General features: G+C 56.9%; 1 protein-coding gene and 1 long non-coding RNA gene across 10 annotated transcripts in view; one reads left to right on the forward strand and one right to left on the reverse strand.

The window, feature by feature from the left end:
* Window positions 1-3378, reverse strand: part of LOC125913968 (uncharacterized) — a 30362-nt gene extending 26984 nt beyond the window's left edge. The window contains exon 1 of the long non-coding RNA XR_007455168.1: window positions 3244-3378. This is a non-coding gene — a long non-coding RNA (uncharacterized LOC125913968). The remainder of the gene's footprint in view (window positions 1-3243) is intronic.
* On the forward strand, window positions 279-25968 carry SMTN (smoothelin). 9 transcript variants are annotated; one of them, XM_049619017.1, is made up of 22 exons: window positions 280-398; window positions 1849-1952; window positions 5348-5477; window positions 10244-10392; window positions 10782-10875; window positions 10962-11040; window positions 11136-11233; window positions 12138-12458; window positions 12547-12619; window positions 13224-13295; window positions 13376-13897; window positions 14087-14259; window positions 17391-17543; window positions 17631-17706; window positions 18752-18916; window positions 19014-19076; window positions 19299-19365; window positions 20335-20508; window positions 20687-20804; window positions 21396-21547; window positions 22500-22665; window positions 25665-25761. In XM_049619017.1, the coding sequence occupies exons 3-21, from the start codon at window positions 5427-5429 to the stop codon at window positions 22642-22644; spliced, it is 2745 nt and encodes a 914-aa protein (XP_049474974.1). In that variant the 5' UTR covers window positions 280-398; window positions 1849-1952; window positions 5348-5426; the 3' UTR covers window positions 22645-22665; window positions 25665-25761. The 9 variants fall into 9 exon arrangements, with proteins under 9 accessions (XP_049474978.1, XP_049474974.1, XP_049474976.1 ...); XM_049619019.1 differs by lacking the exon at window positions 22500-22665 and having other exon boundaries at window positions 286-398; window positions 13376-13496; window positions 13578-13897; window positions 25665-25968; XM_049619015.1 differs by lacking the exon at window positions 22500-22665 and having other exon boundaries at window positions 286-398; window positions 25665-25968.
* Window positions 25969-25983: the final 15 nt, after the last annotated feature.

Genomic DNA, 25983 nt, shown 5'->3' on the forward strand with positions numbered 1-25983 from the left:
CCCAGAAATCACAAGAGGTCCAGGCCAGCCCATCCAGAATCCTCTCCTTTTTCCATGAGGCTGAGTTCCTGGGGTTCATCACTGCACAGTGGGCATCTCAGGCCTCCTTCCCCTTCCCAGAGCCCACTTGCCTCCAAGTTTCCAAGGAAGAGTCATTCCTTTCCCATCCCTCAGCACTTAAGGCCAGGCCCCCTTCTACTCCAAGCCCGGAAGTTTATCTGGCACTGTCGCTCAGAGAACACAGCAGCTGGATGACATCATAGAGGAGACAGCCTTGTCAAACTGGTTTGCCAAACAGGTCCCCAGTCCTACTCCTGGGGCTGCTGGCCATGATCATGGGGGCCTCCAGTTCTGCCCATGAGGAGGAAGGTCACAGCCCTTGGATCCTGCCAACCTCAGTAAGGACCAGTTGTCCTCAAGGACCTCATGCTCCAGCTTCACCTGCTTGACTTTTCCCCAAGAAAATCCTCAGTCTTACCTCCCTTCCTTTGTTCATGCTGTTCCCTTCACCAGATTGCCCTTCCCCATCCCCGCAGCATGCCAAACAGCAAGTGAGGGCTTCATTTTGTACAGCTTTTAGGGTCCAGATACTGTGTCTCCCCCACTCTGACTAGGCTGTGAGACCCCACCAGCAGGCCCAACCCTGACCCATGCCTAACCCTACATCCTTCCCTGTAACCAGCAGCCTCCCAGATGCCCTCATAGACCCAAGGTTCTGGCCTTGGCTGGCCTCACAGGTACTTGTGAACGTATCCCAAGGTGGGGTCTCCCTGAAAGTCCTGGTATTTTATGTTGTCCAGTCTGGGGGGAGAGAACTTAGGGAGCTCAGGCCATAATTCCTACATTGTGCAGATAAGAAAATCAAGGCTCTGAGAGGACCAAATCTTTGCCTGGGGCAGAGTCAGGGCTAAGACCCATCACCTTTCTTGCCTCCTGATCCCAGGCCTTGGCTGTTTTTGCAGGACCCTAGATGGGGGGGGGGGGGGGGGGGGGGGGGGGGGCGGAGAGGAAGCCAGGGTAATTCAGGGATCTGGCACTGCTGGCTTGGTAAAATATTTATTCTCAGACTCAAGCACTAGAGCAAAATATTACCCTTGGCCCTTGAGCTGCTCCAGCCACTCTCTGCTCTGCCAGTCCAGGATTAGATCTGGAGGGATCTGGACACTTTCTATTATAGCCCCTTGCTCGGGAGGACCAGAAGCAGGCCAGTCCAATCCCATCCTTTTTCAGATGGATAGAATGAGGCCCAGGCTTCCCCAGTGCCTACAAGATATGTTCACTCTGCTCACCCGGCATTCAGGGCCCTTCACAGATGGGATGACCCTTATCTCCATTTCTTGCTCCATCCACAACCCATCTCTCCTCCTTTTCCTACTTACAAACCTCCTGTCCTTTACTCACACTATTCCCCTACCACAATGCCTTTCCCCCTCTTCTCTGGGTGATGAATTTCTATGCATCCTTCCTCAAGGATCGGTTTGCACATCACTTCCTCCAAGAAGTCTTCCAGGATTTCCCCCATCCTAGAGGCAGCAAGATGGAGGAAAGGGCCTTAGGCATGAGGCAGAATTCCACTCATTTGAGTGCTATTACCAGCCCAAGGTGCCTTCACCTCCCTAAGCTTCCTTCTCTGTAAAATCCAGGTAATACTTGTCTTGCACAGTGCTCAACTTGCAATAGGGCAAAGCCTGTGTTTGACATGCAACAGGTACTCAGATAATGCCAGGCCCTCCTCATGGGTTGTTTACTCCTTCCTAAACTGTGGCTGAAAGCTTCTCCAGCACTGCATGCGGCTAACCTTTGATCTTTGTTTCACCACCACCACTATCCCCCCCCCCCCCTTTACAGGGAGGAAGGAAGAATCAGGCAGGTAGGTCTGGAAGAGGACCCCAGCCCTGAGGGCTTGACGGCAGGGAAGGACCCAAGCATCTCTTCCTTACTGCAAACACCTGGTGAGCACGCATGACAGATTAAGTAGGTGGGAGCACACTCACCTGTGTGGTTCCTCCCAGCCTGCAGGAAGGGGCGAGGGGTGAGGGGCGGGACTAGCTCGAAGCAAGCCATTCATTGGAGCAGACAGCCACATTCTCAGGCAGGCCCTGAGAATCCCAGCTAGCCTAGGTGTGCCCCACCCCAACGGGCTGTTCCAAGGGGCACCCCAGGTTTGAAGTAGAATCAAGTTAGCCTTGATTGGGCTCTGTTTGCTCCTCCTCCCGTGTGACCTTCACAAGTCTCTTCCCTCTCTATGTTTTGGTCTTCCCATGTGGAAAGTGGAACCACCTCTCAAGATGTGGGGATCAAAGAAATTGACACTTTTTAAGAGTCTGGGAGTCTCTCTAGATGGGGGTGAGGTGGGATGGGTGGTCCCAGAGGATCTGGACAGCAGGGCTGTGGGGCTCTGCTGGGACAGTACACTGAAACCACTCCCCCACAACCCCACCTCACAATGGGTAAAAGCAGATGCTGGACTTAAAAGGTGTTGGTATGAATCACACAGTTCCACTACCTATCAGCTGTCGTCCTCAACTGTAAAATGGGGCATTAACAGTTGGGCTCAAAACAGTCGTTATAGGGATTATATGCCTGGTACATGGCAAGTGCAAAATAAATGTGTTGGTATTGTTTTTATTTGACAGACAGGACTCCAGACCCCACCTCCCGGGTTCCTTAAACAGGCAGGGTCCAATGACCCTGGATCTGTGGATCTGTGGGAGGGTCCTGGGCCTCCAGCACACATGAAGTGGCTTTCCCCAGTGGGTCTAAGCTCTTGGGTCCTCTGGCTGATTCCAGGTGTTGTCTTGGGCATGTTGTCTCTGTCTGGGCCTCAATTTCCCCCATTTGTTGAATGAGACCATGGACTCTGTATTCCCCATTTAGGACTAGCGCAACCAGAAGCGCACCCTCAGGGGGCTGGGGAGGGAAAAGCATGACAGATGAATGAAACGTCCGTTCAAAGGTGTATCGACTGGGGAAAAGTTACTGTGATTGATCCTGCTCCACCTGAGATGTTCTTTGTGATGCACCAACATAGGGTCGAGGTGCTGCCGGTCACAGTCCCTGCTCTGAGGTGGCCGGGACCAGGTGTCCCAAAAGCAGCCTGGGCGGCAGCCAAGCCCAAATGCTACCGCGAGAAGGGGGAGGAGTCGGGGGAAGAGACAGGGTCTCACGAACAAAGAGGATGGCGGAGAGGGGCAGTTCTGAAGATTCCGCGAATCTTCAGACGGACGATCCCGAGCCACTTACCCCGGCTTTCGGCGCCCTCCCCGACTTTAGTGCAAAGCTGCGTCCTCCTGCCGACTACCGCCCAACCAGCCAAGGCCCCGGCGGCAGTGGCCCCAAGACTACAAGCCCCTACAGTCCTGCCCTCGAGGGGCGGGGCCTGCCACAGGGGCGTGGTCGTCAAATTGAATTTCCCCAATGGGGCACGAGGATGGGCGGGACCCTCCCCAGGATTGGCTGCCGTGGCGGCTCAGGGCAGGGCTGGCAGGGCCGCTGGCGCGGCTGGACGGGCGGCGCTTGCAGAATCTCGGGGACGGTTGCTGAGGGGGACTGGGATCCCGGTCGCGGCGCCTTCCGCCTGACCGTTCCTAGTCTATCTGTCGGATCCCGAGTGACCTAACCTGAGCCCGCGCCGGACGGGTGGGCCGGACTGAGAGGTGGGTGTGCAGGCCTCTGGGCGGCACCAGGACCCTCGACGGGTCCTGGGGGTGGAACCCGGATATCTGAACTAGGGTTCTGGGACTCCCAGACGTGGAAGCTCCCACCCATCCACGGGGGCTTTAGGCCATGAGATAAGGTTCTAGACTGCGGGAAAGGATATCACGGACCTCCAGGAGGCTCCACAACCCCCAGGGACCCTAGACTATGGGGGCACACGCCTTGGGGAAGATCCCACATTACTCTGAGGCTTCTCTTAATCCCCGGAGACCCCAGACTATTTGTATGACAGGGAGCCCTGTCCCGCAGCAGCGGCAGTCCCTAAGGACTTCCTGGGCGTCCTAGATTATGCATTAGCGACCCCTGCCCTTCAGTAGACATGGGGGAATTCAGTGTCCATGGAACCTAAATCTGGTGATTGCTGAGTGACACCCTTGGGATTACCCCAAAGTAGGTAGATAAGAGGCAAGGACCCCCCCCCCCCAGATGAAAGATGGGTGGTTGACACCCACCCACGCCTAAGGGGATGGGACAAGCAAGCAGCGACTTGAACTGGCAGGGTCTGAAGAACCCCAACTGTATGAATTAGGAGCCCCCCTCAGACCCCTTTACCGGATGGGGTGACTCGACAAGTGACTGTTCTGGGGAGGGGGAAGGCATGACTGAGAGATGAATCATTGAGGGGGGGTGGCAATCCTGGGGCCATTTCAGTCACCATACATTAACTAAGCACCTATGGTGTGTCAGGCTGTGGGCCCTCAAATTCCATAGACATGAGGGCTGCAGGAAGAAGGAAGGAGCTGCACTAGGAGGTTGGGCCAGGATTTAGGGGGCCATTTTGATGCAATGATGGAGCAAAAAAAGCCCCTAGGGGCACTTTGGAAGGGGGCTTCAGAAGCCAGAAGTGGCCAAGATTTTGATTAAATCCGTTCCTGCTCTTTGGGTCTTTGGAATCCTATTTTCCCCTTGTGACAAATCCCCGCCCTCTCCAATCCTCAGTTTGCCTATCCAGAGGCTGGACGTGTCAGGTTCTGTAGGCCATTCTAGCTGGGGAATTCGATTCTAAGTGTGTAAATTGGCAGGAGGAGCCGGTTGCATGGACACCTGGCTTCATGAGGTCTGGGCAACTGGCATCAGGGGGAGGGCAGGAAGGGGAGGAGAAAAGAGGAGTGTGTATAGAGGGCTGCCCTCAAGAATTGGAAGACAGGAGGTTACCTCCGATGGATTAAATCACCTGGGGTAAGGAGGGCAAGTGGCAGCAAGGATTTGGATATGGGCTCAGCCCACAGAGACTGAGCTTTTGGTCCGAGTGGGGGCTGGGCAGGCCCTGGGGATGGGTGGGTGGGGCAGGAAATGAGTCTGGCAGGCACCCCCTAGTGGTGAGCATGGCTGTGGTGGACCTTCTCAATCCTATAAGCTCTCTGATGCTTAAGACAGGGTGAGGGCCCAGTTTAGGCCACACAGCAGGCTGGCATTGAGTTCGCTGTGTTGGAACCAGGGACTCCCACACTTGGTTTAAGTTTTTCAACATACCACCCTAGGGCAGAGAGCAACCCCCAGCCAGCAGCCACAGGTAGCAAGAATGGGATACCAACAGATTATCATGGGTTAGAGAAACTGAGGCACAGGGCCCAAGTGTCTGTGGTTTCTAGAGGTCCCAGCAGGCCTGATTCATGTCTGTCCCCTGCAGATTCCTTGAGCTGGTGTCAGGTGCCACAGGCACCAAGGATCTCACCAGGAGGGGACGGACAGAGCTAGGAGCCATCGTGATGGCAGATGAGGCCTTAGCTGGGCTGGACGAAGGAGCCCTGCGGAAGCTGGTAAGTGGCCCGATCATCCCTGCTGTGATAACAGGCAAGCCAGGTCAGAGGCAGGGCCTGTCCAGGCTACCTCTCAGCTGACAAGAGGAGGGGAGGGAGGAGGGGGTAGGATGAGGGCTCAGGGGAACAGGGCTAAACCTGTTATGCATGGCTGATGCAGAGGACCCAGTAGCATGTGCCTGTCTGTGCCAGGTGCTGAGGCCTGGTCCCTCCCAGTCCCCCCACTGCTACCACCTGTTTAAACAGTAACTGCTGAGGACTCGCCCATGTGTAACCACAGGTGTGGGGAGGCTAGATTTGCTCTCCCAAGCAACAGTCTGGGCAGTGTCCACCCCTGGAGGCTGGCCCAATGATAATAGTAGCAGCAATGATTAAAAATGCCAGGGCACAGTAGGGGTCAGGCTGGGTGCTAGACCATCTCACAGAATGCTCACAGCAGCTCCAAAAGCCAAGAGGGCACTGTGGCTCAGAGAGGTGAAATAACCTCCCTTAGGGCACCCTGCTAGGAAGATAGAGTGCCAGGATCCAAACAAACCCCAAAGAGGGCCATGGGGGACCATATCTTAGGTAAGTCAAGGTCAGAAGAGCCCATAAAAAGAGACAGGCTTTGGGGGCCCTTATAAGCTCTGTCACTTCTAGTCTGTCATTTTTTTCTGAGCCTCAGTTTCTTTACCTGTAAAATGGGAGCTGGAGATGTGTGCAAACATATATGTAGGTCCTAGAGTTGGCATGGGGATGGAATGAGGCATGGGCCCAGATCTTAGGGTGGAAGAAGGATGGGCCCACTCTTTCCTCACTTTCTTGAGGCCCTATCTAACCATAGCCTCCCCCCTCCCCCATTGCCATGCACAGAAAGGCTTTAGGGCAACCAAAGAGGGCAGACATGTACCCACTATCAAAGGCAGGAAGCTGCAGCACTGGAGGGGCCAGAGCTCTGCGCCCACCCTCCCAGCTCCGCCCTTGACCCTTGTGAGGGTGGACAGTGGAGGGGGAGTGGGATTAAAGATTTACCTTTCCTGGGGCGCCTGGGTGGCTCAGTCGGTTAAGCGTCCGACTTCAGCTCAGGTCACGATCTCACTGTCCGTGGGTTCGAGCCCCGCATCAGGCTCTGTGCTGACTGCTCAGAGCCTGGAGCCTGTTTCAGATTCTGTGTCTCCCTCTCTCTCTGACCCTCCCCCGTTCATGCTCTGTCCCTCTCTGTCTCAAAAATAAATAAATGTTAAAAAAAAAAAAAATTAAAAACAAAAAAAGATTTACCTTTCCTAAGAGAAGGCAAGTGGCCTACCCACCCCCATACCATTCTTCCAGACGCAGGGGTCACTCGGCAGTGTCCAGTGCTGCCATAACCTACCCAAGGCAGTCAGACCAGCACCTTAGACTCTCTGGGTGTCTGCCATCGGGTTCCCACCACGTCAGCTCGACCTCCCCCCTCAGGTCAGGAAGTCAGATGGGGGTAGTAGACGCAGAGCGTTCCAGAAAGAAAGCCAGGTCCCCGCGCATCTCCATCTCTAGGGGTCCACTCTGAGGCTCAGGGTTCTCCAGTCGCCACTCCCTAACCCCATGCAGAGTTTGGGTGCTGGGTTTTCAGAGAAGCCAGAGCGGTAGCTGTAATCGGCCCAGCCCCGCCCCCTCCCTGGGAAAGGACTAAACCACTCGCTGCCCCTCGTCTGGGGGCGGCAAAACCGCCCAAAGTCTTTCGCATCCCCGGACCGGTTGCTCCCGCCATTACTTCGCCCGGGCATTGCCGAGGGTCCCGCCCAGAGCTCCGGCCTGGCTCCCGCCGGCCTCGTGGCAAGAACGGCGGCGTCCCAAGCCGGGCCCCTCCCCGCGGGGTCGGGCCTTATAAGGGAAAGCTGGCCGGCGCCCCAGCTTCGGGCCGATTGGGGACCCGGGCAGCCGCTTCCGGCCTACGCTCCCGCACATTCCTGTGGACGAGGCGGGGGTGCCTGCGCGGGATGGGGGCACTTGGGGACAGGCACGCCGCGTGCCCCTCCGCCACATACCGGACGCCCTCCTCCTCAGTCCCGGGTTCAAGTTCAGGCTCCGACGCTCCCTAGCTGGGTGACCTAGGGAAGCTGCTTAAGTTCTGTGAACTTCGATTTCTTCTCCGCAACGAGAGACATTAAAGCAGGCGGTGGCGGGGGGCTTCCTGTCTGGCTCCCGACTGGGCGCCTAGTGCTGGGCTCCCCGGGAGAGGCGTGGGCCGTGCCCTGCCTGGGAGGGCGGGCGGTTCCGGAGCCTTCGGACCTTCAGCGCCCCCTGGCGAGGCCTCGCTCCACTGCCGGCCCGTCCCCCATGGGACTGAGCGAATGCCTGGAAAGTCTCCTGTATTGTGCTAATGGGGAGACTGAGGCCCAGGGAGAGCCAGAGCGGGTCAGACCCCACCTCCTACTCCCAAACGGCGAGGGCCTTTGCGAGGGCAGAAAGGCCCGGAGACCCGCCCCCCCCCCCCCCCCCCCCAGGAGGAGGAAGTGCCCTCTTTCCTCCCGGGAGAATTTCACTGGGCAGTTTCAGAAACCGCCCTATCCCCTTCCCCTTCCCTCTGGTGGACAATGGCGCTTTGTACTTCCTTCCCTCCCTCCCACAGCCCCCTCCACACACAACGGTGGGGCCTGAGAGGGTAGGGAATATAGGACGCACAGCAGGGTTACTGTGGGCAGGCCTTTGCTTTCAGGCCCAAAGGGGAAAGGTCATGCTGGGGAATGATCAGTGGAATGAGGTTGTCCTTCCCCCAGCCCCATCCCACTCACTTGGGGAGAGTATCAGACAGGGACCAGGGACTTCTACTTTCCAGATGGGGATAGTGAGGCTCCTAGGGATTACAGAGTTAGCCAAGTTTCCACATCAGGCTGTTTTCAGAAATAAGAACCCAGTCTCTGGAACCCAGGGCATTGGGAAGGGGTACCCAGGAGACAAAGGGCTAGTCATTTTATCTCTTAGCCTCTTTATCCTCTGTCTGTCTCGGTCTCTACCCTCTGGTCTATCTCTAGTCTAGACTCGAGAGGGTTCCTAACATAGTATGCCAAGGTCCTTGAGGTACCCACCATGGCAGACACACCCCAGCAACAGAGCTATCTTCAGCCCAAGGCAGACTCTGGAGTCTGAGAAACCTGGGTTCAAATCCTGGCTCAGGTCATTTGGCCTTTAGCAAATGACTTCTCCCCACTGAGCCACAGTTTCTTCATCTGTCAAATGGGAGTAATAAGGTACCTAGGGTTTCTGTGAGATTAGGACAAACTGGGGACTCAGCGCAGGACCTGTTAGATAGGTTCTCAATGTTACTGATATCTCGTATCTTGTACTCTTTTGCCCTTGCCTCTCTCTCCTTCTGAGTGGCTGGAACCAAGGAGGGGGTGATGTTTACTGCATGTACAGCTATGAAGGGGGGACCCCAAGTCACTGCCCCCATCCCCATCCACTGCCCTGAGGTGGGAGTCATTGTTCCATTTGGCAAATGAGAAAAACAAGACACAGAGAGGTTAAGGACATGCTCCTGACCACCCAGCCAGGACTGGACTGAAGCTGGAGCAAGCTGGGGGTTCTGGCCTGAGCCTCAGGGACCCTCCCATAGCTCTTCAGCAATGTGGAGCCTGAAGGAACCATGGAGGGATCTGTCCCCCGGGGCTCTCCCTACTCTTTTCAGACTGGGACAAGTGATGGCAGAGTTGGGCCAGCCCATGCACCCTGTTGTAACTTGGACCCCCACCCGGGAACAGGAAGGAATGATGGGGGAGGAGCTATAAAGAAAGGAAGTAGAGGGTTCCTGGACCCTCCCCCTGAATGATCTGGGGAGTGGGGACAGAGGAAATCACTTTGCCTATACTTGCTCCTATTTGGCTCAGGCCCATACTGGGGATTTATCTCAGCCATTATCTTCCTGGGGTCCCTGTGCCAGTCCTCTCTCTCTTGAGATTGGGCTGGGGAGGTGGGTGGTAGCAGTGTAGGGGAGGCAACAGAATTGACTGACTCTGCCCAGAAAAGGTGCCCTTTCCTGAGAGTGGTTAAACCAACCATCTCCAATTTCTCAGGAATTAAGGGGCTAAGAAGCTGGTGGGAGCACCTGTCCCTCATTGATGCCCTCTCTAGGGCCCTGGGTAGACTCTAATGCAGCTCTATTATCTGAGGGACTGACCTTCCTACTCTGGGCCTTGGCCCCTTTGACGGTGGATAGCGCTGGGCCAGTACAGGCAGGAAAAAATAGCCCCCAGCCAAGCAATAAACTAGGACTCCTGAGCACCTGCCCCTGCCTCAGTTTTCCCATCAGTCCAGTGTGGATGAGGCTGCCACCCCCAGCAAGACTGTAGTGCTTTGGGACTAGAACATGGGAGTCTTCCTTGCTCACAGGGTGGACTCCATCTGCCCTAATCACCCATCCTTCCCCAGGGACACTGTTGGGGCCCTGTAGGGTAGCCTCCTTCTTCCTGCAATACTCCCTGGCCCTTGGGAATTTGATGAAGGACTTTGAGTGACAGGAGTTGAATCTCAAGAAGGAGTGCCTGGCTTGGCACCTGGCACAGATGGGCAGTTGCTGGCTGCCCACTCTGTGAACCATAGTGCACAGTAGGCTGTCCAAGAGCTCTGGTTCCATAAGCCAGGTCTCCCTGAGACCCTGCGTGGGTGGGAGGGCAGGCTCGTGACAGACATGTGGCAGAGAGAGTGGAGACAGACCACTCATTGTGGCCCAGGCCAAGCTGTGGGCAGCTGGTGCCCGCCCTCTGCCCCTGGCAGCCAAAATGATTTGCCCCTCACCCCCACCTGCCCCACAGTTGGAGGTCACAGCGGATCTGGCAGAGCGGCGGCGCATCCGCTCAGCCATCCGGGAGTTGCAGCGGCAGGAGCTGCAGCGTGAGGAGGAGGCCCTGGCATCCAAGCGCTTCCGTGCTGAGCGGCAGGACAACAAGGAGAACTGGCTGCAGTGAGTGGCCAGGGAGGGATGGTCATGCAGGTGGGAGGAGTATGTGCCAGGGCTCGGCTTGTGTTGTGCAGGCAGGCATGAGCACAGGTGTGTCCGCTGCCCATGTGGGTGTGCAAATGGCAGTATAGGCAGGCATATGGAATATACAGGGATGTTTATGGGCATGGACCACTCACCAGTCATGGAGTCCTGGACACACCCACGTAGATAACACGTCTGAGCCTGTGGTATTAGTGCTCACGTACATGGGCATGCATGTGCCAGCATGTAGCCAGAGGGTGTGCTTAGCTACCTGTTCCTCTGTGTACCCTGTCCTGCCCCTACCCTCAGCCCACATCCTCCATGACTTGGCTATGGCAGTAGGAGTTATAGTCATGATGTCCCTGCAGCTCTCAGCAGCAGGAGGCGGAGCAGCAAGCTGCTCTGGCGCGGCTGGCAGGACAGCTGGAGTCCATGAATGACGTGGAAGAGCTGACTGCACTGGTGAGGCCCAGGGCAGGGGATGTGGCAGGGCAGGGGAAGACCTGGACTCCACAGTCCAGCACCTGCGGCCTGTTTCTCACCCATAGCTGCGAGGTGCTGGTGAGTATGAGGAACGCAAGCTGATCCGAGCTGCCATCCGCCGCATAAGGGCCCAGGAGATTGAGGGTATGTGCCCTGCCCTGGCCCTGCCCTGTGTACTACTGCATGCCACCCACAGCACCTGCTGGCCACTCACCTGACATGTTTTCCTTCCCTTCCAGCTGCCACGTTGGCTGGGAGGTTGTGCAGCGGGCGTCCCAACAGTGGCTCAAGAGAAGAGAGCAAGGGGCGGGCAGCACACAGGCTGGAACGGTGTGAGGTAAGGAATGTGAGCAAGGTGGGCGGGTAGCCCAGTGTCCTGTGCCCACAGATGCCAGCAGCACAGAGCACCTACTTGTCTTTGCTAGACTGGTACCTCATGGGGTGGGGAGGTGTTTGGGGGACACTATCTCACACCTCTGCCTAGTCTCTTGGATAACCTCTGGCCACATGTCCCCCAATCCAGACTTTGTATCTTCCCCTCAAAGCCAGACTGTCTGCACAGCTCCTGAGTGTGTCTCCCTTACCAACTTGCTGGCCTGCCTGCTTCCATAACTGCATTTCACCCCACCATGGCCATCCAGCTTCCACTCAGTAGCCAGTGCAATCTCCCTGAAATGCAGATCTGAACCTGACCTCCCTAGCTTAAACCTAGCCTGAGGCTGTCCTTCTCCCTCCAGACAGCCCACATCCTTAGCTTGACTCTACATATCACACCCCAGCTGACTCTGTGGAGCACTGTTCTCCAGGGAGTATGGGTGAGAGGTCGGGCCATGGAGGTTCCTTCAGTGGCCAGCAGAGGCCGCTGGTCCCAGTCCTTGAAGGACTCCCCCTCCCTGCCACCCCACCCCAAGCTGCCCCCCCACACACACTCTGATTAACCAGGCCAGGATCAGGGGTCAGAGGCCTCTGCTCCAGGGATCTGTTAAGGTTGGGAGTCCCCAGGAGGTCTCCTGTCATCCCCAACCCCTGGCATAGTATCTAGTCCTCTTTGAACCACACTTGACCAGGCAGTGCCAGGAGGTTAGGAAGTGAGTATCAGAGACCTCCCATGGTGTGCCAGTGCCCCTGCATGTGCAGGTGTGCCCACAGGAAGCTATGCCTAACCCCTCTGCTTTGCATGCCCTGCCCTGGGCACCTGCCAGCCTGGGGAGCCTTGACTGCATCCTGTGGGTCTCCCACAGGTGCCGGAGCGAGAGAAACAGAAGCAGCAGGCAGAGGTCCCAGAGCCAACCCCAACCCCCCAGGGCACCAGCCGAGATGTGACCACAGTGACACTCCTGGTGCAGGCCCCACCTGGGGGCACACCCAGCTTACCTGCCTCACCCGTCAGTTCACCTACCACTGCTTCTCCTGAGCCTCCACTAGAGCCTTCTGAGGCCCGGTGTCCTGCTGCTGAGGCTGTGGGCAGCCCCGAGTCACCCTCCAGCCCACCCAGGGCCACCAGCCCTGAGCCCCAGGAGCTGCCAGCCACCCCCAGCACTGAGAGGCAGGTGGTCAACAAGGTGAGTCTGGATGAGGGACAGGGATGCCAAGCAGGTGAGCTCCTCAGTTTGGGAGTCAGGCCCTGCCCATGCTATGTCTCCCCTGCAGCTCCTGCCTGGCCCCACAGAGCCCCCAGCTGTCCAAGGCCCCACCAAAGGTCCCTCCGACACAAAGAGAGCAGGTGAGGGTCCCCATAGGGGTAGCTACAGGCCTCCCCTTCCCTGTCTGGAAAATGGGCTCTAATGCCTAGACAGCTTCAGCTTCCTCAAGAGGAGGCAGTCCCTAACACTCCTCCCACTGCCCTGAAGTGTCCCCACCCCCAGCCTGGCCCTCCCCAACCCCCATCCCATGGCCAGAGGCCTCCCTGCAGCCTTGAAAGGCAACGGGCCTCAGGCACATTCTTTTCCCCAATAAGGGAGTGCGCCCATCTCCCAGCTGAGGCCATGGGCAGTGCTGGACAGGAGGGGGGGGCGGGGGGTGTCCTGTATCCCCATCAGCAGGAAGGATCTGGGCACCCTTCCTCCAGCCCAAGCCTAGCCCCAGCCCCCAGGAGTGTCCAAGTCATCCTAGGGTCAGTGCAGGAGGAGAAGGAGGAGCCTATAAGAGAGATACAGCTGAGTGGGGAGGCCAGGAGCTATGGGAGGTGCAACATGGGACGGGGAGGCTGGAATACAGGAAGGGGTTGGGAAGCTGAGGAGGTGTGAAGGAGAGACTTATGAGAGGCGGAACTTCCATATCCACTCTCCTCTGTCTTTCCCCACCTGGCCATTTCTCCAAACTGCCAGACCTGGCTGGACCCCGTCCCTGCCAACGCTCCCTGTCCATGCTCAGTCCCTGCCAGCCAGCCCAGAACCGAGGTACTACCTGTTCCCACTATTGCAGACTTGGGGCAGTCCCTGTCCCACCCAGTCACTGATAACCCTCCTGTCCCTTCTAGAGCCCACCACTCTTGCCAGTGGACCTTCCTCATTCCAGCGGGCTGGCTCCGTGCGGGATCGTGTGCGCAAGTTCACATCTGATTCTCCTATGGCTGCTGGGCTTCAGGAGGGTCCACCCCGGTTGGTCCTGGGTCCCTCGACCCCCACAAGACTCCTGGGCCCCTCCCACATCAGCACTACTCCTGCCTCCTCTTCCAACAGCTCCTCCTCACGGGGCCCCAGCGACACCTCCTCCCGACTCAGCAAGGAGCCACGTGGAGCAGCCAGGCCCCTGGCCCAGCTTCAGAGCTGCCCCCGGGAGGAGGGCCCCGGGAGGCGGGGCTTGGCTGCCAGGCCCCTTGAAAACGGAGCAGGGGGGCCCGTGGCCCGCTCAGAGGAGCCCAGTGCCCTGCTTCCTGTGCCTGTCGGCACTGCCGAGCCAGGGGCCAGTATGAAGACCACATTCACCATCGAGATCAAGGATGGCCGTGGCCAGGCATCCACAGGCCGAGTGCTGCTGCCCACAGGCAACCAGAGGGCAGGTAGGCCTCCCCCCTGTCTCCCCACTGCTGGGGATGAGCATTTGCAGCCAGCTCTGCATATAGAACGAGTGCTGTGGTCAGGCTTCAGGGTGTCTCCAAAGGATGTGCTGTGAGCAAGGGGCACCATTAACCTTGGCTGGCATTACCCTCACCCCAGCTGATCTAACAGTAGCCCTTCTCCTCCTCCAGAACTGACACTGGGACTACGGGCGCCTCCCACCCTCCTTAGCACCAGCAGTGGGGGCAAGAGCACCATCACCCATATCAGCAGCCCTGGGACCCTGGCGCGCCTGGGTAGCGTCACTCACGTCACGAGCTTCAGCCATGCCTCCCCTGATAGCCGGGGAGGCTGTGGCATTAAGGTGAGCCCCTTCTTACCCCACCAGCGTCACCATCCATCAATCTTATATAAACTGCTTCAGGATGTAGGGCTAGCAGGATTCCTCTGCTCCATTCCTCCCCCACTGAACACATGGGGAAACTGAGGCCCAGAGAGAGAAGGTGGCTACCTACAGTCCAGAACCAGTTGGTGGCAGAGCTAAAGGCAGACCCTAGTGTATCAAGCCACTAGGTGTGTCAGAAGCTTACTCTGTACTGGCCTCAAGCTTCTCACATGCTGATCTCTGGTCTTTAGTCCAAAATGGGTTGGTTGATTCCTAATGAACAGATGGGAAAATTCAAGCTCAGAGAGGATGGTGAGGACTTGCCCCCTCTTCCTATGGCCCCAGTGCCCCTGCTCCTACTCCATACTGGAGCTCAGCCCCAAGAAGCAAAGCTGCTGATCTGCTCATCCAAGATCAGCCTAGCTGGTTAGGAGATTGGAGATTAGTGATTACCATCTGCGTCAACATCTCTGGGGGAGGGGGGGTTGAACAGAAACATTGATGGGGGGACAGGCAGGGGGTGCCAGTCAGGTGAGGCAGCAGCCTAACAGGTGCCACGGGAACTGAATACGCCGCATCCCTCCATTATTCATTCCTGAGCCTGGGATCAGCTGGCTGGAAGCTCAGCTGGGGAAGGGATCCCCAGTGGGCCACCTGACTGCCCAGGTAATGTCCTCTGTGCTGCACCAGGGAATGAATGGGACTTTGGTTGAGGTGAGATGGCTAGAGCCAGCTTTGGGCCTTCTCAGGGGTAACAGGGAGAGGGTGGGGGGAAGAAAGCACCCTTACCCCCACAGAGCAGGATTTAACTGCTCTCTGCCAAGAGAGTGAGGGGATGGTAGCTGAGGCCCTTGGAGTGGGTGGGAGGTGAAACAGTGAGCCCTGCATGTGATACCACTAACGCATCTCAATTTCCCCATCTAGAATCAAGGGAAAGCAGAAAAGTGCCTAAAATGTGCTCAAAGTCTGTGGTTGTATTCAAGCACCACAGACAGGCCAGAGGATATTTATCTCAGGGACGAGATGCTTGTTATAGCAGATTGCTCAAAGTCCCGCCTCTCTGTACCTCCATTTCCTCCATTTGTCCAAGGATTTCTAAAACAGCATGGCATGAAGGCAAAGGAGTGCAGGCTCTTGGAGTCTGGCAGACTGGATCCTCACAGCTAATGCAAATGGTGGCCCAGGCAGGCCCATTTATTGCTTCCTGCCTCAGTTTCCCCATCTGTGGGGCATGGGGCCCTGGCCTAGGTAATTCTTCAGAACCTGTGCAGCTTTGCCGTGTTGCCAGTCTGTGATCTCTGCACAGCCAGCACCAGGCCTGGCCGTCTGCCTGCTTGGACAGGCCACCCCTCCCCCACAACCCCCTCCACAAGGAGCCCAGAATAGGTTTCTATTTGGGCCACAGCCCCAGCTGGCGGGTGGCAGGCTGGGAGGCTGGGAGGCCAGCAGGGGCGGAGCAGGCCCACTGCCCTTGCCTTTGCCCTCAGGCCAGCTGCAAAGACTCTGACACTGCCAGCCAGAGGCAACTGTCCCTACCACTGTCCCCATCGTCATCCCACCACAGAGCCCCTGCCATCACCATGCCGGGGGTACCAGGGCCCGGGTCTGAGCTGGCTGCAGCCCTTGAGGAACGATTACACTTGGCGTTGGAAGAGCTGCGGGCAGTGGCTGAGGCAGGGCGGGCAGCAGTGACCCAGGCAGCTGAGGCAGCTGCCTCGGCCATGGAGCCAGTGGCCCGGGCAGCTGAAGAGCTGCGGGTGGAGACAGCAGCACTGAGCCGGCGGCTGGATGCACTGGGCAGGCAGGTGGAGGTGCTGAGCCTGCGCCTGGGGGTCCCACTTGTGCCTGACCTTGAGCCTGAGCTGGAGCCCAGTGAGCTGCTCCTGGCTGCTGCCGACCCCGAGGCCCTCTTCCAGGCGGCTGAGGATGCCGGGACCCCTGTGGCCCACCCGCCTGCCTTCAGCACCCGCCGCCGCTCCTCTGCTGGCCCTGCCCGCAGCAGCAGTCTCGTAAGTCCCTATGGGCTGGGGGGACGGGTGGTTTTGAGCAGGTTCTGCCCCTGCTGACTGACCTTTGGTGTACCACTACCTTCTCTGAGCCTCAGTTTACATATCTGCAGAGGGGACTGGAGTGCTAGTGCTCTAACACTCAGGCAAGAGAGTGCCAGGCTCCTGGCCCTGAGGCATGCATGGCGGCTGCCCTAGCAGCCCCTGGCCAGGGCCCAGTCCCCACCCCCACCCCTACTATGTCCCAGTCAGGCTGAGTCTCCCTAGAGCAGCTGCCACCTCAGCTCTCCTTACCCTTACAGCAGACTGAGAGGCCCTGCCAGGAGGAGAGGGGCTGTGATAGTTGGGCTGGGGGCTTGTCTGCAAGTGCTTAGAAGATGTCCTGGGAGGGGTAGGGTGCTAGGTTGGGACCACAGGCCCTTTAGAGGGTAGTTCCCAGTATGGAGCAGGGAGCAGGAGCAAGCTTCGGAGAGGACTTGGCTCTGTGCAGTCCCAGTCAGACACCTGGTCAGGAGCCCAAGGGCCCTGGTCCAGCCCCTTTGGGGTGTGTGTGTGTGTGTGTGTGTGTGTGTGTGTGTGTGTGGCATGTGCTGCCTGGGCACTGGCCCAGGAGGGCTCAGGCCTTGGGAACTTCCAGGACAGAGCACAGCCTGCTTGGGAGGAGGCTGGGAATGAAGCAGCAGAAAGAACTCAGGTTTAGGAGATAAGCTCAGCTCAGACCCCAGGCTACATCACACTTCTAGGACTGTGGGCAAGTCATGCAGCTACCCTGAGCCTCAGTTTTCCCTTGTGTTAAATAGGGACAGTAAAATCCCTAGTGTTTATACAATGCTTACTACCAAATGAAAATCACCGTTATTGACACTGTTAATTATATTAACGCAATTCCACGTACACGGGAAGCCCTACAACAAGGCTGTCAGTGCCTCTTCTCTTGAGTCTGACACCAGACGACCATCTTTGCACAGGCAGTCTGACTGGTTAGTAGTTATTTCCAAGGCTGTGCCAGCAGACCCAGGGCCTGGTCCCCTAACCATTGGCATGGGCATGGTTGGTTTTGTCCACACCCCTCCTTAAAGTCCATGCCCACTCCCCACCCTGCAGATGGAGCCAGAGCCAGCAGAGCCCCCATCTGCAGAAGTGGAAGTGGCTAACGGTGCTGAGCAGACCCGGGTAGACAAAGCACCAGAGACGCGGAGTCCCCTGAACACTGAGGAGCTGATGGCCATCGAGGATGAAAGCATCCTGGACAAGATGGTATGGCCAGATCTGGTGGACTAGGGGTTGGCAGGGGGCAGGGACCAGCAGGCACCAGGTGGGTAATGACAGGGGTTCTATCTGCAGCTGGATCAGACTACAGACTTTGAGGAGCGGAAGCTCATCCGGGCTGCGCTACGTGAGCTCCGACAAAAGAAGAGAGGTAGAGAGCCTGTTGCCCCACCCTAGATCCAGTTGCTCCATTCCCCAGCTGCTCCTTTTACTCTGGGGTCCATTCATGGACATGCTAGTTCAGTACCTGCCCTACCCAGCTTCTTCTCGAGACCCAAATGTTCCCTTGCCTCCTTCTCCCTGGATCCAGCTTCTCCCTTCCCTAGCTACATCTCTCCCCCTGACCACCCCAGTTATACTGTCCCCAACCAGCCTCTCTTCTCCTTCCCAGACCCAGGTACTCCCTCTCCTAGCTACTCCTTCTTGGATCCCATTGCTTCTCCACATACTGCCAACTACTCCTTCCCTGAATCCAGATACTCCTCCCAGCAGCTGCTTTTCTCTCCTTGAGTTCCACTGATGACCACTGTAGCTCTGCCCCTACCCAGCTTCCCCTTCTCTGAGCCCAGCTACTTCCTCCCTGGACCCAGCTATTCATTTGCTTGGATTCTAGGTTTGTTTCCTTCTCTAGATACTCTCTGAATCTAACTGCTTCCTCCAGGCCCCATTGATGGCCACCTGGCTCCTATGCCCACCTACCTACTTCTTTAGGCCCAGTCACCCCTTTTGCCAGCTTCTCTCTCAATTACTCCTTCCTTGGATCTAGATATTTCTTCTTCGAGCTGCTCTTCTCCCACCTAAGACTCATTTAAAGACCCACTCAGCTACTAGCCTCACTCAGCTTCTCCCTCCCTGAATTCCGCTACTTCCTCGCTGGATCTGCGTATTCACTCTGAAAGCTACTCATTCCCATAGAAATTCCCTTCTTGGATCCAAATACTCCCCCTTTGAGTTCAGCTCTTCCATATTCCTTTGTTTCTGCCTGAGTCCATTGCCACACACCACCTCTCCCCCACCCCCTGCCAAGTTATAGCTATCCCCTTACCCTCAGCTACTCCTAGAGAGGGCCCTTGTCCCCTGTGTCTTCAGTATTTCTAACAAGTTGCTCCCCCCACCCCATCTTGTGTGCCCGTACATATGTGCTCTGTGGGTGATGGGTGGCCCTTCTGGGCATGCATGGGGCATCCCCCACCCAGACCAGCGGGACAAGGAACGGGAACGGCGGCTACAAGAGGCACGGGCCCGGCCAGGGGAGGGCCGTGGCAACACAGCTACTGAGACCACCACGAGGCACAGCCAGCGGGCAGCCGATGGCTCAGCTGTCAGCACTGTCACCAAGACTGAGCGGCTCGTCCACTCCAGTAAGAGGCCAAGCAAGGCTCAGGGCTCCAGGTGGGAATATATCCACCCCACTGGCCCCATGGCTCATATTCTTCCTCTCATCCCCTGCCCCTCCAGATGATGGCACACGGACGGCCCGCACCACCACGGTGGAGTCGAGTTTTGTGAGGCGCTCGGAGAGTAAGGCCGCCTGGTGTCGCCCTGTGCCTGACTGCCTGCCCACCTCCTCAGACTCATCCTCAAGCTCTCTCTCCGTACCTTCATCTGTGTGTCTCTCTGTCCAGCAGTCACTTTCTCTTCTCTGCCTGAGGCTACCACCATCCCCCCCACAATAGCCCCCTGCCCCATCTCCTGATGTCCAGGCCCAAGCCCTCACCTTGCTCCTCTTCCCCTTTACTGCAGATGGTGGTGGCCGTACTATGGTGCAAACCAAGACTTTCTCCTCTTCATCATCCAAGAAGATGGGCAGGTGAGCATAGGTACCCATCCCTAGACCACAGAGGAGTCAGTGCCACATGGGACCTCACTATATACCCATTCTGCAGAGGGGTAGACCAAGGTGCTTTAAGGTGATAAGCATACAGCCAGGGAGAGTCAGAGTAGGAGTCAGACCACTCCTGCTCCCCTTATGATCTCACCTATTCCTCAGCCACACCACTGAGGAGGCCAGAGATTTGCTCAGGGTCTCACAGCTCTCAGTGGCAGTGATAGCATTGAGCCCTTAGAGAGGCCTGCCTGCCAATGAGCTGCCTGGTGGCACTGCCACTTCTCAGTGTCTGCAGACCACATCCCATGTCACAGAGCACCTTTGCACTTTAGCCCCATGAGGGAGGAGTACACCTCTATCATACAGAGTGTATCAAGGCTGTTAGGAGCAGAATTCATACTGGAAACCACAGGCCTCCAAGAACTCTGACTCAGAAAGACCAGTGTTCGTGCACTGCCCCCCATGCCCTCTGAAACCTGAGGCCAGGGGCCTGTTTCCTCATCTTTAGTGGAAATGATAAGGGTCCCTCCCTCCTTGTGAAATTTAAAATGGCACATAGGAAAGGCTCAATAGACATAAGATGATGATGATGATGATTATTATTATTATCATTATTATTATTATTATTATTATTATGCTGGTAGGTATTATTAGTTGCTAGTGCCCAGAATCTGAACTCGTCTGTAACTTGATCATGCAGTGAGCCTTCTCAGAGAACTGCCTCCAGGGCCAAGTCTGTTGAAGGAAAAGAGTGGCTCCCACCTTCTTCACCTTTGAGCCTCAGTCTACCCTGTAAAATAGACGTGATAAGGACGACTCCCTTGCAGGCCGGCTTGTGGGTTGTGGATATACCACAGAGTGTAGAGTCTGGAGCACGACAAGTCCCTTCCCTTGGCAATTGGGGGTTGAGGCTCAGGAGGGGCCTAACAGTCGCCTCCCTATCCCCCCCAGTATCTTCGACCGCGAGGATGAGGCCAGCCCACGGCCCGGCAGCCTGGCCGCACTCGAGAAACGCCAAGCAGAGAAAAAGAAAGAGCTGATGAAGGCGCAGAGCCTGCCCAAGACCTCGGCCTCCCAGGCGCGCAAGGCCATGATTGAGAAGCTGGAGAAGGAAGGCGCCTCTGGGTGAGCGACAGTGGGCGGGGCTGGGCGGGGCCTAATTAGTGCATGGGGTGGGGCCAGAAACGGGAAAGCGCTGTGGGAGCAGAGCTGGGAGGGGCCTGAAGGACAGGGAAGGCGGGGCCTGGAACCCACTGGGTTGGCCACCAGCACGCCTTGTAACCTGCCTGACGTGCCCCTGCAGCAGCCCTGGTGGACCCCGCGCAGCCGTGCAGCGTTCCACCAGCTTTGGGGTCCCCAATGCCAACAGCATCAAGCAGATGTTGCTGGACTGGTGCCGAGCAAAGACACGTGGTTATGAGGTGAGCTCTACAAGGCCAGGCAGCCCGGCTTCTTTCTCCTACCCCCAACCCCCACCCTGAAGCTCCGCACCTCCCTCTTGGCAGAACTCCTCACCCCCTGTGCTTTTCATAGTCCCCATACCTGGCAGGGACGATGGAAGCCCTCTTTTGGGATGAGGAAACAGGCTCAAAGGAATACACACAACATACCCTAGATCCAAGAATAAGTGATTAAGTGGGAGGGCCTAATGAGGGCCCAGTTCAGAGCCAGACCTCACCCTCCGAGTCCCCCCTCATTCCTCTTGGGGGTAGGGGTGGAGGTGAGGGGGCTTGGTAAATTTCTGTAAGTAAGGAAAGGAGTGAAGGAGACATAACCATGGTCTTAGCTGGGTGGTGCTGGGCCTCCTGGTTGCTCTGTGACTGTAAGTAGTAGACAAGGGAGTTGACAAACTTAATTAAAGGATGCTCGTGTTCCCACTGCCCATCCCCTGTGCAGCCTTGGGCAAGCTATAGGGCCTCTCTGACCCCAGTTGCCCTATGCCTGGAATGCCAAATGCTGGGGGCAGAGAACTCATAGGGAAGCTGACCAGTCCTCCCACCACCCATACATAGCACGTGGACATCCAGAACTTCTCCTCAAGTTGGAGTGACGGGATGGCCTTCTGTGCCCTGGTGCACAACTTCTTCCCTGAGGCATTCGACTATGGGCAGCTCAGCCCACAGAACCGGCGTCAGAACTTTGAGGTGGCCTTCTCATCTGCTGAGTAAGTGTGGGCCCCAGTCCTGCTGGTGTCAGCTGGGCATCTGGGACTGGGCATCTGGGCCAGGCCCAGCTGCCCCAAGGCCCCTTGGAGCTGGCCAGCTGCACTGTCAGACAGCGGCTGAGACCCCTTCCCCAGAAAGCCCCTGTCCTCTCCACCCTGCCCACCTGCTGCTGAGTGTGCCAGGTGCCCGCCGGAACGAAGGAGCCGCCGGCCCGCCTACCAGCCCCGGCCAAGGCCCACCAGGTGGCCCTGTCCATATCCCCTCCATCCTCCCTCTGCCCCTTACTCCCTCTCTCTCTCCCTTTCTCTGTCCTGCTCTCCTCCCACTATCACCAGAGCTTCCTGCTCCCACGGGATCCCGGCTGGAGATTCCAAAAGGAGGCTCCTGGCCTGGGCACCGTGCCCATCCAGCCTATATAGGTGTTGCCAGAGGCTTATATAGGACATTAGCAAGCCCTCCACTTTGGAATCGTTGCCCCGTCTGCTCACCTCACCCTCAGCACCCTCCATCTGTCTTTCCTTCTCTCCTTTTCTCTTTCCAGTTCCCCCAGATTTCTTCCTCTTCCTCCTCCCCCACCTCCTTTCACGCCTCCCTCACCTCCCCTCCCTGGGGCACAGCCCTCCTCTCCAACCTCAGTGCCAACGCCATTGCCCCCCACCCCATTCCCGCTTTCCCCAAGAGTTCTCTGCACCTGTGACTGGTCTGGCCCCCCACCCCTGTCTGCATTGCACACCATTAGTGATGGGTAGTGAGCGGCACGTCCACAATGGGAAAGAGGCATGCGGGGGGTGCCGGCAGACTGCAGCACTGAGAACGTAACTGAACTCTTGTCTCTGTGTGTATGTGTATGTGTGTGTCTCTGTGTTCTCCCCTTTCTCTTCTCTGCCTCTTCCCCCTCTTCTCTCCTGGGCCCTGCCTCCCTGCCCCTTCCCGGCCCCCTATCCTCCCCAGGACCCATGCGGACTGCCCGCAGCTCCTGGACACAGAGGACATGGTGCGGCTTCGAGAGCCTGACTGGAAGTGCGTGTACACGTACATCCAGGAGTTCTACCGCTGTCTGGTCCAGAAGGGGCTGGTAAAAACCAAAAAGTCCTAACCCCTGCTCAGGGGCCCCACGGTGAGAAACGCCTCCTCGCCTACCTGCACTGTATGCTGGAATCTGCTCAGAGGGGCCCAGAGAGAGACCGGGAGGTGGGTGGGAGAAGCAAGGGGACCCCGAGAAGAGCCAGAAGGAGCCAGACATGGCCCTATCTTCTGGTAGTTCAGGGCCTAGCAGGCAAGACCATTCTTTTAATGGGGCAGTGATGACCCACATGAGCAGGACTGAGATGGAGGAAGCCCAGGAAGGAACCCCAGAGGAGGTACCTGACCCAGCCTACAGGTCCAGGACAGCTATCTGAAAAAAGTGCAAACCAAGCTAGGATCTGAGTAACAAGTTCAGGCTAGAGGAGGGAGAGGGAGTCCCAGGCAGCGGGGTGAGTCTATGTACAGGGCTGGGGGCGAGAGAGATGGAGAGCATAGCATACATACTCAGGAAGGGAAGGATGTTTAGTCTGGGTATGAAGGGGAGAAGAGAAGGAAGTTTAGTCTGCATATGAAGGGCAGAAGGGAAGGAAGTTTAGTCTGGGCTTGAAGAGGAGAAGGGGCCACAGGTGTTTGAACTTCCTCCTAAAGACAGGAGTCATAAAAGATTTCCAAACAGAGAAGGGGTCTGGTTAGCATTCTAGAACAATATCTGGATGAGGGATGGGGGTGGTGAAGGAATGTGCTAGATAGCTGGAGCAACTTAGAAGTAGGAGAGGCTGACTGATGGATTCAGATTGGGGGTAGGGGGAGAAGGAGGCTCAAGAAAGCCTACTAGGCCTCAGGTTTGGGCACTGGGGAATTGGTGGTGCCACACTCATTGGAGAGCTCAAGAGCAGGGCCAGTATAACAGGAAGATGTTTCTGGTTAGGGTTCTGGGTCTTCAAATCAGCTATGACATTTTCTCTCTAGTTACCTTACCTCATGGCTACAGTAGGAATTCAGGTCCTGAGCTAACTGTCCATTCCAGAGAAGTTGCTCAGAGAAGGGAGAGAGGTGGCTCAGAGTCTTGGAGGTTTTAGGTCAAGAGACAGCTGGAAACTAGAACTCCATATTCCCCACTTAGAGGCTCTTTTCTCTACCCCATCACTTTTCCCACCCATTGTGCAGAGAGAAGAAAAGTCAAAGGCCCAGAGGGAGGGGATTCCCCAAATGAGTCAGGGACAGAGCTAGGGATGCACTCAGATGCCCCTCAGGGCCTGGAGCCATGTGGGGGGCAGCCCACATGTGTACACATCCACCCATAGATAAGCCATGCAGGTGAGAGGAGGATGGGTTTGGTTTTGTCTCCAGGTCATATATGGACTTACAAGCTGCTGCCCAGCAGGCTGGCCTGGAGGGAAAGGGGCCCAGCCCAGCCCTGATCCAGTTGGAAAGTGTGACTCAGCCGTGCTGTTGCTCGAATTGCCCTCTGTTTGGCCTGTCACTGGGGCAGCTGAAGCCCTGAGCTGTGAGCCCCAGTGTAAACAATGGCTTTATAAGGTCTCCAGGGAAGACACCAGAGGCGGGAGGGAGCTCCACGCTGGGGAGCCCAGGATCCCTGAAGAGATAGCCACAGTTTGAAGAAACTGCACAGAGAGGCTGCCTTCTTCACCATAGTATAGCTGGGAAAATAAGTCCAGTCTGGGGCAGAGACGCCAAGGGCACATAGCACGTCGGCAACAGAGTCAGAAACCCCCTCACTCATCTAAGTGCTCCCAAGGTCTCAAATGAGGCAGAGAACTTGTTGCTATAAAGATGGGAAAGTTGAGTCACAGAACAGGGCAGGGCTTTATCTAGCACACACAGGTGATCAAGGGTACAGTGTGGACTGAAACAGAGGTCTTCTGCCTCCCAAGCTTCTTTATGAAGGAGTCCAGGTGAGCTAGGAGTAGGCTCCAGTCCTACCATGGTCCCAGGTTTGACCTTGAAGGCACAAGATGGAAGGTAGTCCTGGGCCCATTGGTGTGTTACCGATAGGAGCCATTCTTCCCTGTGTGCTTTCCCTGCTAAAGGAAACTCAGTTAACGTGGACTTATGGGAGGGGGCAAGGCAGAAGAGGACTTGCTCTGGGAGAGGAGGGGAAATTGGAGCCAGGGAGCAAACTCTAGCTTTAGAGCTCTGGGGCTGTCAGTTGCTTAGTAGCTGCAGTCCATTCACCCCAGAGTGGGGAGATGACTCTTCAGTAGGGAAGAGGGGCTCCAGACAGGTGTCAACACCCAGGGCTAGGGCACTTAAGTCCCAGGAGGCCCAGCCTTGTACCTACCAAGCTATGGGAACTGAAACAAATGAATTCTGCTCTGTGACTCAGTCTCCCTCTGTAAAGTATGGCTGGAACTCTGGAGGATGACAGATGGATGGTCCCACTCTTGAGCATGTTGTAGGTGTCCTGTCTGTATTGCTTGGGACCCTCATCTGCTTCCCCTGCTCTACCCAAGGAGGGGGGTAAGGGTTAAAGAACTACACACACACACACACACACACACACACTGTCTTATATCTCCTGTAGCAGGATTGTCCCCTGGGGCAAGGACAGGGGTTCCCATGCCTCTCTACAGGAGGTACCAGGCCAGGCATCTGAGATGCCCAGAGGGTCACTGGGGCGGGTCCTGGCTGCAGAGAAAGATGTGCCATTGGTAAGGCCCCTCTGGATTCAATGGCCCAACCCAGAGGCTTTTGCCAGCTGGAGTGTGCCATTGAGGATATGCAGGAGGTGGCCCTCCAGAGAGAATATGGGTGAGGTCTGGAGTCAGGAACCTCCAGGGCTAGGGGTAGAGACCTGGACCCTGCCCGGAGTGGGATGGGGCATGGCTCTCCTCCCATCTCCACCCACACCTGCTAGGCCTAGCTCCCCATAGTGATGCTTCTAGGCTTGGGTCAGTGGGCCCTGGGGTTTCCTGTCTTCCCAGAAAGCTTTTATCCCTGCACTCAATCAAGAATCTGGAGTTTATGGAAGACCAACAGGCTGCAAGCAGTGAAAAGACCTCCGGATAGAGGGTAGCCACAGGAAACGGGGCCAGCGCTGACAAGTACCCCCGTGCCCCCTTCCTGCAGGATGCTGGTGGACTGCGTGCCCCTGGTGGAGGTGGAGGACATGATGATCATGGGCAAGAAGCCCGACCCCAAGTGCGTCTTCACCTATGTGCAGTCGCTCTACAACCACCTGAGGCGCCACGAGCTGCGCCTGCGCGGCAAGAATGTCTAGCCTCCCTGCCCGCACGGCCAGCCTACGGCAAGATGACCCCACCATCCAGGCACCATCCCCTCCCTCTGCGCCTGCCCACTGCTGCCCTGTCTGTCGCGACACCTTGCCCTGCATACACACGCTGCGTTTTGATAAATTATTGGTTTTCAACGACCCTGACTCCTCTCA

The sequence above is a fragment of the Panthera uncia genome (assembly GCF_023721935.1).
Source record: "Panthera uncia isolate 11264 chromosome D3 unlocalized genomic scaffold, Puncia_PCG_1.0 HiC_scaffold_8, whole genome shotgun sequence".
Classification (NCBI taxonomy): domain Eukaryota; kingdom Metazoa; phylum Chordata; class Mammalia; order Carnivora; family Felidae; genus Panthera; species Panthera uncia.

Excerpts from the sequence above, each read along its gene's own strand:
- SMTN (XM_049619022.1), top strand. The coding sequence starts at position 5,427 with ATGGCAGATGAGGCCTTAGCTGGGCTGGACGAAGGAGCCCTGCGGAAG. Across the intron at positions 20,509-20,686 it reads GAGAAGGAAGGCGCCTCTGG|CAGCCCTGGTGGACCCCGCG; the intron begins GTGAGCGACAGT and ends GTGCCCCTGCAG. Across the intron at positions 21,548-25,664 it reads GTGGCCTTCTCATCTGCTGA|GATGCTGGTGGACTGCGTGC; the intron begins GTAAGTGTGGGC and ends CCCTTCCTGCAG.